Source organism: Castor canadensis, chromosome X, assembly GCF_047511655.1.
Source record: "Castor canadensis chromosome X, mCasCan1.hap1v2, whole genome shotgun sequence".
NCBI classification, from domain to species: domain Eukaryota; kingdom Metazoa; phylum Chordata; class Mammalia; order Rodentia; family Castoridae; genus Castor; species Castor canadensis.
The window spans coordinates 108109761-108123563 of NC_133405.1; the positions used below are offsets into that span (position 1 = coordinate 108109761).

General features: G+C 39.5%; 1 protein-coding gene across 1 annotated transcript in view; it reads right to left on the bottom strand.

The window, feature by feature from the left end:
• Positions 1-249: 249 nt before the first annotated feature.
• Cybb (cytochrome b-245 beta chain) overlaps positions 250-13803 on the bottom strand; it is a 37862-nt gene continuing 24308 nt past the window's right edge. Inside the window, exons 8-13 of the mRNA XM_020182609.2 lie at positions 12799-12891; positions 8857-9110; positions 7845-8007; positions 6110-6256; positions 5372-5496; positions 250-3123 (exon numbers count right to left, since the gene is read on the bottom strand). Of these exons, the coding sequence (XP_020038198.1) occupies positions 2997-3123; positions 5372-5496; positions 6110-6256; positions 7845-8007; positions 8857-9110; positions 12799-12891 (909 nt within the window). The 3' untranslated portion in view covers positions 250-2996. The remainder of the gene's footprint in view (positions 3124-5371; positions 5497-6109; positions 6257-7844; positions 8008-8856; positions 9111-12798; positions 12892-13803) is intronic.

Sequence of the window (13803 nt, forward strand, 5' to 3'; positions counted from 1 at the left end):
GTTCAAAATGCTGTCTATGATGTGAAGTGCCACTTCTACCAGTGCTATGAGGGTCATTAAGATATTGGTACAGAACTTATTCCTCAGTGTTCCCTTCCTAGTCCATAAATCATGCAGAATTTGGCATGGTAGGTCACCTACAGAAACACAGAGACTCTCAACCTTACCAGGGCATAGAAAAATCTTTGCTAGCTAGATTCATCCTTTAGTACCAAGATCAATAACACAGACATGGAGAGAGAACACTCATTTTAGTAGTTAAGCACAGTTTTAATAATTTTTCCTAGAAATTATCTCCCAGATCCTCTTCCCCAAAAAGCTACTCATATATAATGCCTGCAAGGATTCAAATTTTATAAACTCAATATTTCAAAAACAGAACTGAGAAAAGCCTTAGTAGCCTTGAGATTAAAAACAACGCCTTATCATTCTCTTGATACCTATTACTAAATGCAAAATACTAAATGCTTAAAAAAGCTGTGCTGGCAGCTGGCAGCTGAGTGCTGGTGGCTGGGGGCTTGGGAAAAGAACAAAGAAGGTAGCTCTCATAATGGCAAGCAGTTTTACATTCATTTTTCATCTCCTAACCAAAATTACAGGGAAGCTCTCTCTATTTGGTAACTACATTTGTGTTAAATATGAAAAACTCTGGAGAAACACTCAGAGAAACAAATGGAGCTAGTTTTACTTATGCCACCTGGGTTAGAAAAGGCCAATATTCTCAGAGTCTGTTTTTTCTTTTTTGATGGTCCTGGGGTTTGAACTCAGGGCCTTTAGCTTGAGAGGCAATCATTCTACCACTTGAGCCATTCCCTCAACTCTTTATGCTTTAGTTATTTTTCAGATAAGGTCTCACACTTTAAGGGTGGCCTTAGACCACAATCCTCCTACCTCTGCCTCCTGTGTAACTGTTATTACAGGCATGCATCACCATGTCCACATTGCTCTTTGAGATAAGGTTTCATAACTTTTTGGCCCACTTTGAACCATGATCTTCTTATCCCAAGTAGCTAGAATTCTAGGCAGGAGTCACTGCACCTCACCCTGCTCAGGCTCCTTGTAACTGAGGTTCTCCTCCTGCTCACAGATTGGTATTAAGGATGGAAAGTACACACATGACACCTGAGTCACAACAGTAGCACAATAAATATTTGTTGAATGAATGAACTAATACCTGGGGTGCAACATGAAAAGGCTAGACCTAACTTTCTCCCAGTGGAAACCTGATTGTATATAGCTCATTTGTCAGAATCAAGCTTTAGTGCCCCAAGGATCCTGGAGATCAAAGGAACAACTGAGTTCTTATTTTGCCCCTGAACATGTCCACTCAGCATCAAAATTTGTGACCAGAATTGAAAAGATTTAATACCATATGTAAAAAAATAAAATGGATCCATGCATGCTTCCTTCAGTTGCATGCAATACACATAAAGCTGAGAAATCTGGGAGAGGAAGTGACCAATGTGAGACCCACTTCCCCTAACTTTCCCTTTTGTTTTTCCTGCTTTCTGTCACTCCCCTTCTTTTTCTCTTCCTGACAAGTTTTCTGCCATTACCAAAAGCTGAATAGTTCTAAATATCTGCGGCCCCAGGGAGTGGGACAAATGAAACTTCTTAGTTCCCAGAAATGAAACTAGTTCTTCAAAAGAAAAAAGAACTGCTTCTACCCATGCTAGCAGTGATTTAGAGACTCCCTGTTGAACTCATGGGTACCCAGAACATTCTATTGGGTGTGAATTCAGTATCTACATAGCTATGTGGGGATTTTTGTTTCTAGGATGTACACTTCAGGAAAATACTACTGCTACTGGTTATATTACTGCTGATGATATAATAAAAATAAATCATTAGTCACACAGGTATGATCCATTTGGGTGGATATTTAAGTAAAACAAGGAATGGACTCTAAGCTAAATGTATATTATCAGATACACATTTGGCAGGATTATTAAGTTTGAAATTTACAAGGGCTGGCTGGAGGAGACCATTCCTGGCAGCACACCATTTTCTTTCATACCATAGGGAACAGGAGTAGAGGCAGTATTGACAGGAAGTCAATTCTCTGCTTTCCTCCCTCATTCCTCCATGCTCCTAGCAAGAATGTGAGGAACTCTCCAGGCCATCGTATTAGTTAGTATCCCAAGCCTATTGTCTACCCTTGGGGAAATCAGTGTCCTTTGCTGTTTAAGTGAAAAAAAGTTATTTCCTTAGATAATTCTATTTAAGGTTTTAAATCAATTCTATTTTGACATTGTGTAGTTCTAAATGTCTTTTCATCATTCATTCATTCAACAAATTGTCTTTGAGAATCCACTCTTTGTTAAGCACCATGGTAAATGCTGGGTACTACATCAAATCCAATCAGTCTTACATTCTTTTGTAGGAAGAGTCCCTCACACAGTTAGCCTGCTGTACTGGTAAGCTAGAATATGCTGAGATGTCAGTACTGTCACTAGTAAGTAAGTGTTAACCACTCTCAGCATATATCATCTCCTAACTATCTGAAAAATCTCCTTCAATAAGACAATATGATAACAAAGATGACACAAAATGGCTAGTGATGAGCTACTCCTCAGTTTGCGGCTGCTTTTGGGGAGTCTAAAAACAGATTTTTGAGGCAGTCTGGTATTGTGGACACATTAGCAAAGCTGCACTCATAATCTTAAGGAAGCTACTGAACCTTTTCAAGCTCCCATTTTCCAGAGTTCAATTCCCGGTACTGCCCCCCCCCAAAAAAAGAGTCCAGGAATCCTTGTCCTACCTTCTTCTAAGCATTGTAGAGAGAAAAGATGATATCATGTTTGTACAAGTGCTCTGAAAACCATAAAACCCCACATAAATGTAATATCACTAGCAAACAATCTTTGACAATCCTTTCAGAGAAACAATTACATTATACTTTTTTCTTTTGTTTGTAGAGGAGGGAACTTATCAACTAGCACTATTTGACCATATGGCAACACAATCCATAGTTATTTCTTCGTGGAAGAGATGACTTAGAAGTTTTCCTTGTTGAAAATGAAGTGCACTCCCCGAGGGCCAGAATCAGAGTTGGAGATGCTTTGTTTATTGAGGGTTTTGGCCAAGGCTTCAGGTCCACAGAGGAAAACTCCTATTCTGGTACTTCAGGGAAAGGAAAAAAAAGACAGTTTCAGGCTTTGGGATGAGAGAGACAACAAAAGTGGGGGTAAAGGAAATGCAAATCAAAACCACACTAAGATTCCGCCTCACTCCTGTTAGAATAGCTGTCATCAGCAACACCACCAACAACAAATGTTGGCAAGGATGTGGGGAAACAGGATCCCACATGCTCTGTTGGTGGGAATGCAAGCTGGTGCAAACCACTCTGGAAAACAATATGGAGGCTTCTTAAAAACTAAACATAGATAATCCCACTCCTAGGGATATACCCAAAGGAATGGGACTCAGGTTATTACAGACGTATCTGCACACCCATGTTTATTGCAGCACTCTTCACAATAGCCAAGTTATGGAAACAGCCAAGATGCCCCACTACTGACGAATGCATTAAGAAAATGTGCTATTTATACACAATGGAATTTTACTCAGCCACAAAGAAGAATGAAATTTTATCATTTGCAAGTAAATGGATGAAACTGGAGAATATCATCTTAAGTGAAGTTACCCAGGCTCACAAGGCTAAAAATCTCATGTTCTCCCTCATACGCGGATTATAGACCTAAAACAAATGCAGTAATATTATTGGACATGGGTCACACACTAAGGGGAGAACACGCACAGGAGAAATAGGGAAAGGGCAGGAAACCTAAAACTTGAATGTGGTTGATGTGCTCACTGTAGAGGAGCGAATATGGTAATCTTAAACTGTCAGAGGCCACTGTGGGAAGGGGACGAGGAAGTAGTGAAGGGGTCTGGCAGAGATGAACCAATGTGGGTTGTAATACACATGTGCATGGAAGCAACACTAGGAATCTCTCTGTATAGCTATCTTTATCTCAGACTAGCAAAAACACTATGCCTTTTTTATTATCTCTTATGTTTTCTCTTCAACAAAACTGGAGAACAAGAGGGTTCTGCCTGGAAGGCGGCGGTGGGGGCGGGGGGTCGGTGTTGGCCAAACAATGTATACACATGTGAGTAAATGCAAAAATGATAAAATTTTAAAAAGTAGGTGGGGGAATTTCTTATTGATTAGAGGTCCCCAGGGCCAAGTACCCTCTGTCCCTTTGTCTTTTCCACAAAGACAAAATGGCAAAAAATTCAGATTACGTTGCAGAAGGGGACCTCAGTTCCAATTGTGTGGACATCTGGATAATTCAAAAGACAGTTGACTTCCCTAAAAATGCAATACAAGCAGAATAATTTGTGAATCTGTGGACTACTTCCCTTTAAGGCTCTGTGCCTTCAAACCCTTCCCGGTATCTTGAAATCAGGATCAAACCTTTCTTAGACACCCAAATTCTGGCAGCAGCATCACGTGCCTTCATTCCTCTAAATCTTAAAGTTGAGAGCCTTACTCTTCAAGTTGTGGTCTCAGACCGGTAGCCTTGGCAAAAGCTTTTTAAAGAAAGCAGATTCATGTCTGTAATCCTAGCTACTTTGGAGGCTAAAATGGGGAGGATTGTGGTTCAAGGACGGCCCAGGCAAATAGTTTGTGAGACCCTCATCTCCAAAATAACCAGAGCAAAATGGACTAGAAGTGTGGCTTAAGCAGTAGAGCACCTGCTTTGCAAGCACAAAGCTCTGAGTTCAAATCCCATTCCCACAAAAAAGAATGCAGTTTCCTGGGCCCCCCTCCAGACCTAGTAAGTAAGAATCTGTATTTAAAAATATAGCCAGGTGATTTGTATTATCATTAAAGTGAGAAGAGATGATATTTATACATCATGAGTTTCTTATGTGTCCTAGCAGAATAGGGGATCTCCTCAAGGTTTCATGATGGCTAGAGCTGTAGTGAGCACAGAAAGGACTTTGAGACATTTGTCAATTTACAATTTTAGACTCAGAAGCTAGAACTGAAAGGGAGGGCAGAATTCCCTTACTAATCAGTTGAAGTCATACTATTTAAAAGAAGCAGATACACAAGTGAAGTTTAAGCAACTAAGAAAAGAACCAAGCTATAGCCTCACTTGGGACAAATGGTTTAGAAAGCCTAAGGCAAAGACCTGAGAATCTTTGTTTTTTATAACTGTCCAGATAATTTTGCTGTGATTTAAAGATTCTTTCTTAAATTCAAAGATATCTGGAATCTTCTATTGGGCATGAATTTAGCCCTGTGATAGTAATAGGTATATCTTAATTTCTAAAATATAGAAGTCTAGCCATGCTTGGGATGTGCTGCTTCAGATAGAACACAAGCCTCAACAACACCTTGGTGGGGAATCCTTACTTAGGGTGTTGACTTGCAATTGTCTTGAACTCATTATCCCAGTTGGGCCGTCCATACAAAGTCTTCTGTTTCAGGCCTGTGATTACATCTTTCTCTTCATCATGGTGCACAGCAAAGTGATTAGCCTGCAGAGAAATACATGAATTCAGAAAAAAGAGACATACTATATTTACATATTTCACAAACCAAACTTTTACCATCCATTCTAACCAAGGGGGTTAGGGCAAGGCACCATGCTGGAGGCTAGAAGGTAAACAAAGATAAACAAAAGGCATCTCTCTCAAGCCATTTTCACTCTGGAAGATGAGACCTTGAAGTATAAGTGTAAATAATCCTATTTATAGAATGGTGTGATGAATTGCCACAGAAAAGGCCCAAGCACCCTAACGAGAACAAAGTAGGAAGGGAGAGAGAGAGAGAGAGAGAGAGAAGAGGTTGAATTTTCCCCATTACCCATGGTGAGTCTCATCCATCTGGTTGGAGACCCACTGGTGGGAGCATTGCTCTAATGTCAAAGTCATGGCCTTTATTCCCTCATAAACTCCTTAGCTTTGAATCTAGCATGAATTGTTCAAACAACATGTGGTGATTTTAAACAAGAGTGAATGGGCTGAATCACTTGACTCCTTTAACTGCCCTTGGAAAAAACAGTACATGGAGCACACCAATATCTGAGGAGAAGTCAGCAAGCTCTGGACACATTTGGGAAGGACCTGAGACCTGAACCCTGGTCCTCACCTGAGACTCATCCCAGCCAGTGAGGTAAATGTTGTAGCTGAGGAAGTCGGCATTGTTCCTCTCCTGCATCTGGGTCTCCAGAAGCTGCAGCAGATCTGCAAACCACTCAAAGGCATGTGTGTCCCGGCACAGCCAGTAGAAGTAGATCTGAGAAAGGGATGGACCACAAAGCAGATTACATAGGGAGAGGCTCGATCAGCATTAACAAACGGATTTCTTCTGTTCCATAAACTTTTTTCTGGTGCTCAGAATGCCCAGAAACAGATTTTCAGAAAGCTCAGCATTTCACAGGTTAATTCACGCAAACCTGCTCTGGCCTTCACACTGACGGGGCAGTAAATAAATGGCTTGACTACACAGATGCATAACTTAAAAAAAAATTTAAAAAGAACTGCCGGCCCACCAACTTTTCCTCTGGGCTTGCTCTTTCTCTCCCAGAATCCTTGGCTTTCTTTGCACCCCCTCTCAGAAAGGCCAAAGGAATCCAGACTAACAGTGGCCCCAGCAGGACTTCTTCCATGCCTGCAACTTCCAGACATTCATGAGTTCAGGGAAAAAATAATTCTGCTCACACCTCCTCCACATAGAAAAGAGGTAAAGGGGGAGAATGAAAAGTCAAGGTAGGATCAGTGTTCCTACTAGAATTTATCTTTTTTTTAAAGCAGTACTGGGGTTTGAACTCTAGGCTAGGCAAGTACTCTACCACATGAGCCACTCCACCAGCCCTTTTCTGTGTTGGGTTTTATTCGAGATCGGGTCTCACGAATTATTTGCCAAGGCTGGCTTCAAACTGGGATCTTCCTGATCTCTGCCTCCTGAGTATATAGGATTACACGCATGAGCCACTGGGGCCCAGCTTAAAATTTCTCTTAATAGTTACTAGAATGACTCAAGGTTTGTGGAAGATGGTTCTTCATCAGGTAATTTAGTTTTTTGGGAATTTTTCCTGAGAAGACATTCATAAGAAAGTACAAAGTTTCATGTTTCCAGCTCTCTCCCCACCAAAAATGTATTGAAGAGCTGAAACCTAAATCAGTATCAATGTACAATATAGGATAATAAGAAAAATTATTCTATCTTCTCAATAGAATATGAAAGAACCATTAAAAATCATCATCATGAAGCCTGTGAGGACACTAAAAATATTTACTATCTTTTTAAAAAAGATCAGGGCTGGTGGTATAGCTCAGTGGCTGAGTACTTGCCCAGCATGCACAATGCCCTGCGTTCCATCCCTGGCAATAAAAAAAAAAAAAGAGAAACGTACAAAAACAGGATAAGGAATTGTACATATTCAAAATTTATAAATTTCTAAAAATATGTAAGCCTGTATGTGGAGGAATTAGAAAAGAATATGTAAGGAATGTAGCTGACTGGTAGAAGGCTTGCCTAGAATATGCAAGGCTTTGGGTTCCATTCCTGGCACTGCAAATAAAATATACAAAAAACATAGTTCTTGGATTGGGGTTGTGAATACCTTCTTCTCCAACTTTCTTTCTTCTAGATTTCCAATAACATTACACAAACACAGTATATTACTTTCAGAAATAGGCCCATTTAATTTTTAACTTATCAGATAGTCCTTTGAAGAGAAGTTTGCCTCTCTGGAACAACCAAAGCTTTTCTTCACTTCCCAGAGTTTCTGCCTGCCTCAGCCCTCAGGGCACTTTTAAACTGCACTTGACAGAGAGTGATGACCACTCCAAGCCCTCCAAAAATCATGAAAGGAACTTACCTTCTTGAGCTTCAGGTTGGTGGCATTGTTGCAATATTTGTACCAGACTGACTTAAGAATGGATGCAAAGGGTGTGACCCCAATCCCTGCTCCCACTAGCATCACCACCTCATAGCTGAACACATCTTCACTGGCCGTGCCAAAGGGCCCATCAACCGCTATCCTGAGTGGAAGTGGGGGAGGAGATGGTTACAGAGATAGTCAGCTCTTCATGTAAGATGGAACACCCATTATTATTGGAGATGTGCAATGTGTCGATGCTAACGAGGGCAATGAATCAATAGGGCACTTTCTTCTAGGAAATGGCTTTTGGGTAACCAACTTAGTGCCAATATTGGGGTTGAAAGTGAGAAGAGGAATGTTTAGCTAACTGAAACCATTTGGTAACTCACCATGGCTATTTTTCATCTCTTCCTTTCCTTCTTTAAATGCCCCCCCCCGCCTCACACACACTCACACACACATGTCTGTCTCTTCCCAGGGCATCCTACTCTTGAAGCTCCAACTTACATTGCATATTGAAGTGAACATTTTTTTACAACATCTTGTAAATTTAATATCCTTACTTTCATTTGTTAGTCAACAAACTTTTTTCTTCAGCATCTTTTAAGTGCCGAATACTCTGTTGGGCATGTGGGGAGAAGGATGGCAAATGGCCTATGGCATTTATCCTCAACCAAATGATGCCAATTAAAATTTAAGAATATCTCTAATATACTACAATTTTGTTTGTTAGAAATGTTAATATCACTTGACCTTGACCCCCACATATTTAAAGAAATTTGAGAGTGTCCATTACTAATATTTGATCCAAATGTTTTGATTTCCACATAAGGTTTATGAAACATATGCATTAACACACCACACGCATACAATAGGGAACAGAGAAAGGTATCTATATTCTTAGAGCCACTGTGTTTGTCAGAGACTCAGGAGATACTATAGTGAGAGGAGCTGTTTAGCACCATTTTCCCTAAAGTCATACACATTTGTAGTATGCGCTTGCACTCACTTAGGCAGTTTCCAGGCATCTTGAAACTCTTTCTTATCACAGCCACAAGCATTGAATAGCCCCTCCGTCCAGTCTCCAACGATGCGGATATGGATGCTAAAGAAGTCTTCTTCAGGGGCAGAGGTCAATGTGAAAGGGTGCCACTCCAGCTTAGACACCTTGGGGCACTTGACAAAAATGTACTGTCCCACTTCCATCTTGAATCCTTTCTTCTTCATCTGTAGCTCAATGGTTTTGAAGGGGTGAGTGACCACCTGTAGAATAAAACACGTCTCTAGAAATGACATTTTCCTCAAACATTTGCCTTTTAGATTGAACCAAGATGTCCCACACATGTCTCCATTTCAGGACCAACACAGTAGACCCTGCAGCAGATGTGTCTGTCATTGGGATTTGCCCTCAGCCTGTAGCCTATAGCCAATGATGGAGTGATGAAAGGATACAAATTCCTGGTATTCTCTCTTTAATTTGGGACAATTCCAAGGTGCCACCCCAACCCCAGCACTTGCTGTAGGATCAGCTGAGGTTGCAGCTGCAACTACATTGTAGGTTAAGGTCGGTTATTCCCTCTTCCGTATCCTGCCTTTCTTACTTTTTTTTTTAATGGTGTTTTGCTATGTAGCTCAGGCTGACCTCGAACTTGTGATCCTCCTACCTTAGCCTCTTGAATGCTTGGGATTACAGGTGTGTACCGCTATGCCTGGCTTTACTTTACTTTTTTTTTTTTAATAAATTCAGCTCCTGGGAACATGCCCCATAAGCCTTCTACATGCAGTTTTTTTCATTTAAGAGTCTTTACCGAGGAATCCAACCTAAGTTATCAGCCTATTGTGATTTTTTTTTCTCTCAGAAGACAAAGAAGGTGCAAAAAATAGGAAATCAGTAATTTCCTCCTCATCCTTCTTATCTCTCCAAAGTATAAGAGGGGACCTTTGTAGCTGAACAGAAGGAGATCCTGAGGAAAAAGGAGATCATATTGGCTAGTTATATAGTAACAGTCCCCAAACCAAGATAGTATGCTGTCCTTCCTTGTCCTAAATCATACCTCAAACTCATCCAATTCCATGTATTGTTTCTACATTTCTCCCTACTTGAGAACACACCATCCATCTTTCCCCAAGCCAGGTAGTATCTTTCCATTGCCATTTTCATTCTCATATACCCAGATGTTCCAAGCAGTTTTATTCATGATAGCAAAAAAGGAAACAATCCAAATGTCCATCAGCTAAGAAGTGGATAATATATTAAAAATAGAGCACAATAAAGAAGAATACAGAAAAGTAATATACTATTTCTTGTCAAAGAGACATCTGCACTCCTGTGTTTGTTGCAACACTACTCACAATAGCCAAGATATAGCATTAACTTAAGTGTCCATCAACAGATGAATGCATAAAGAAACTGTGGTACATACACACAATGAAATACTATTCCACTTTAAGAGGTAAAATCCTGCCATTTGCAACAATGTATACGAACCCAGATGACATTGTTAAGTGCAATACATTGGGCACAAAAAGCCAAATTCTGCATAATCCCATTCATATGTGGAATCTTAAAAACATTGATCTCATAGAAGTTGAGAGTCAACGGTGGTTACCAGAGGGTGGGGAGAGTTAGGTGGAAGGAGAGCTGGGGAAAGGTTGATTAATAGATACTGAGCTGCAGTTAGATAAGAGTAAGATGTTCTGGTGTTCTGTTGTGGTTGGGTGACTATGGATAACAATTATGGATTGTATATTTCCACACTACTAGAAGAGATGATTTTCAGTGTTCTCACAACATTAAAATAATAATGAGCCTTTACATGATCATTACACAAGGTATAATGTATCAAGACACTACATTGTATCTTGTAAATCTGTATAATTATGCATCAACTAAAAATGAAATAAAACTTGAAAAAAGGAAGTAATATACTGTTTCTTTGATGATTCTTAAATGTCTAGAACTTTAAATATATAACTAAAGACATACCAAGGGACATCAAAGGAAAGAAAAACCTATAGAAACAAAATAGCAGCTTTTTAATGCTCACTGATATTTCTGGGCTTTTCTTTTCATGAGAGGAGATCTGTGGAAGAATGGGAAGTCTTTTTAATAAAAATTGTTGACTGGGAGTGTAGCTCAGTGGAAAAGTGCGTGTGTAGCATGCACGAGAACTGGGCTTGACCCCTGGCACCACCAAAAAATTGTCAAACATTTCCAAACCTCCTGATTTAAATGTGTGTTATAAAGTTGTGGTCAACTTCCCCTCTGCTCTGAGATTAGGAGTTGGAAACCATCGTTTTGAAAATTGTTTACCATGTTGCAATTTTGTGTGGTGAAACCATTTTTCCCATATTGCAATTTTGCAACCACAGGCACAAAGAGGATTTAACTGAATAAGATGCACTAGTGGGCAGCATTCCCACTGGAATATTTTTGGATGACATCTTGCTTCTTATATTTGTTTGTATGAGAAGAAATTGAATATCAATTTTCTTCTCAAGAAAAAAAAATTTTCCCTTAGAAGTATATTTAAGATAAATATTTGGCTGACTTAGTCATCTCCTGTCTAGTGAGGGGGAAACTTCAGCAGCTCATTTTGCTGATCTGTGGAGTTTTTCTCATAATACAATATAAATAGCATAAAAGGAGAACTGGTGTGGCTTTCTATAGTGCAAAACTGCCAATGCCATCAGGACTGGCTTCACTATGGCCTCCATAGACATCAACTGAAAAAAAAAAACTAGCATGGAACAAGGGAAGGATTTTGGTAAATACTGACTTGAATGGAATTAAATTTTATTTGACAAAAAATAATCTTGCCTGGTGTTTTCTGAAAATATAGCAAAGAGTTTCCATTTGGATATATTTCATTGAATATTTATCTATTTATTTTGTACTGGAAAAAATAGTGTGTGGGGGAACCATTTTAGACTTGAAGTTGGGAGACCAAATTTGAGGTGCAGCTTAGCTACTTTGGGCACTTCAGCACAGAAAAGACAGCTAGAAAACTTTTTCAACTTCAATCAGACCTATTCTTGGTTACTTGGTTCTTTTGGCATGTAAGAATTTTGACTCACCCATTCTCCTCCAGTAATAAGTAACCATATAATGCCTCTATAACCTTTCCCTACACACACACACACACACACACACACACACACACGGTGGTGGGGGGAGTAAAGAGAGAGCGAGTGAGAGAGAACATGATTTCACTTTAACAAGGAAAGTGGTACCTTCTATACTTGATCTTAGCCAAAAGACCAAGACCAAACTGTGATAGAAAGTAGTACCTTCTAGTGTCCCTGATTACAGACCCAATCATTTCATTATTTTTTTTTCTTTTATTATTCATATGTGCATACAAGGCTTGGTTCATTTCTCCCCCGTGCCCCCACCCCCTCCCTTACCACCCACTCCGCCCCCTCCCTCTCCCCCCCTCAATACCCAGCAGAAACTATTTTGCCCTTATTTCTAATTTTGTTGTAGAGAGAGTATAAGCAATAATAGGAAGGAACAAGGGTTTTTGCTGGTTGAGATAAGGATAGCTATACAGGGCATTGACTCACATTGATTTCCTGTGCGTGGGTGTTACCTTCTAGGTTAATTCTTTTTGATCTAACCTTTTCTCTAGTACCTGTTCCCCTTTTCCTATTGGCCTCAGTTGCTTTAAGGTATCTGCTTTAGTTTCTCTGCGTTAAGGGCAACAAATGCTAGCTAGTTTTTTAGGTGTCTTACCTATCCTCACCCCTCCCTTGTGTGCTCTCGCTTTTATCACAATCATTTCATTATTGAGCTAAGTACATTGAATAAACTTAGATCTTTTGTCTGTTTTAAGTTTAATTGAAAGAAACTGAATAAAAGATGGTTCTGACCAATGACAGAGAACTTGGAGAGACTTATCCTTGCTATGCTTAGACACTGACCACCAGTGATTTCTAAATCAACCAATACCTTGGTGATGACCACCTTCTGTTGAGATCGCCAAAACCGGACCAACCTCTCACAGAGATACAGGAACATGGGGCCTATTATCCATTTCCAAGTCTATAATCAGAGAGCAAAAATTAAAATGAGATATGTCAAAGGGTGGTAGCTAATAAAATATCCAGAAGGAGAAAAAAAATTTACATGTAAGATTAATCTTAGCACACTTGTTTAAATATTTGATATTGGTTAAGTAAATTTCTTACAGAACAGAGTATATGAAAAATATATGAAATTATGATAAATTGTTGAGCCAGTAAAAATAAATATTCTCCTTAGCCACATTGGGGAACTGTATCTACAGTATAAAACTTTCCAAAGAGGAACTGCCTACAAGAATGAGATTTCCTCTTAGTGTCACAACTACAGTTGCAATAGCCCTACCATGCCAAGGTTGCTTTCAGAATTAACATGTCTCTAAGGGACAGCCTTTCAGCAACATGATAATTTTACTGCAACATTGCAATTGCTTTCTCTTAGCTATGGAGTCAGAGATTAAACTTTTGCAAGATGATAAATTTTGTGCAAGAGTTTAGCTATTTCTTCAATATTCTGGTAAGTTCTAAGAGCTGTGCAATGCATTTGCTGAATGGGGACAAACTCAAAGATTTTTAGAGTTCAGTAGCTAATTTTCCCATCAGAACACTGGAATTACCTGTAGCATTGTGGCTATTAACAAAACCATTTAAGCCAAACAGATTCACCCTGGGACTAGGCCAGAACTTGGATTCCTAGTTTAATATATGAAGTAACAAAAAATTTTAGATGGCAATACCATCTAAAATATTACTTTCTAGAACATTTTCCAAGGAGAAAAAAATTCAAGGAGTGCTTCCCATAGTTTCACCTATGATCTTTCTGTTAAAGTATACATTTTTGGAAACTTACTGTTGGAAATTGAGAACTCTTCAATGTCCACATCTCTAACCAAAATTCAATAATAACTGCACCAGAGGTCAGGAATATCCTGTT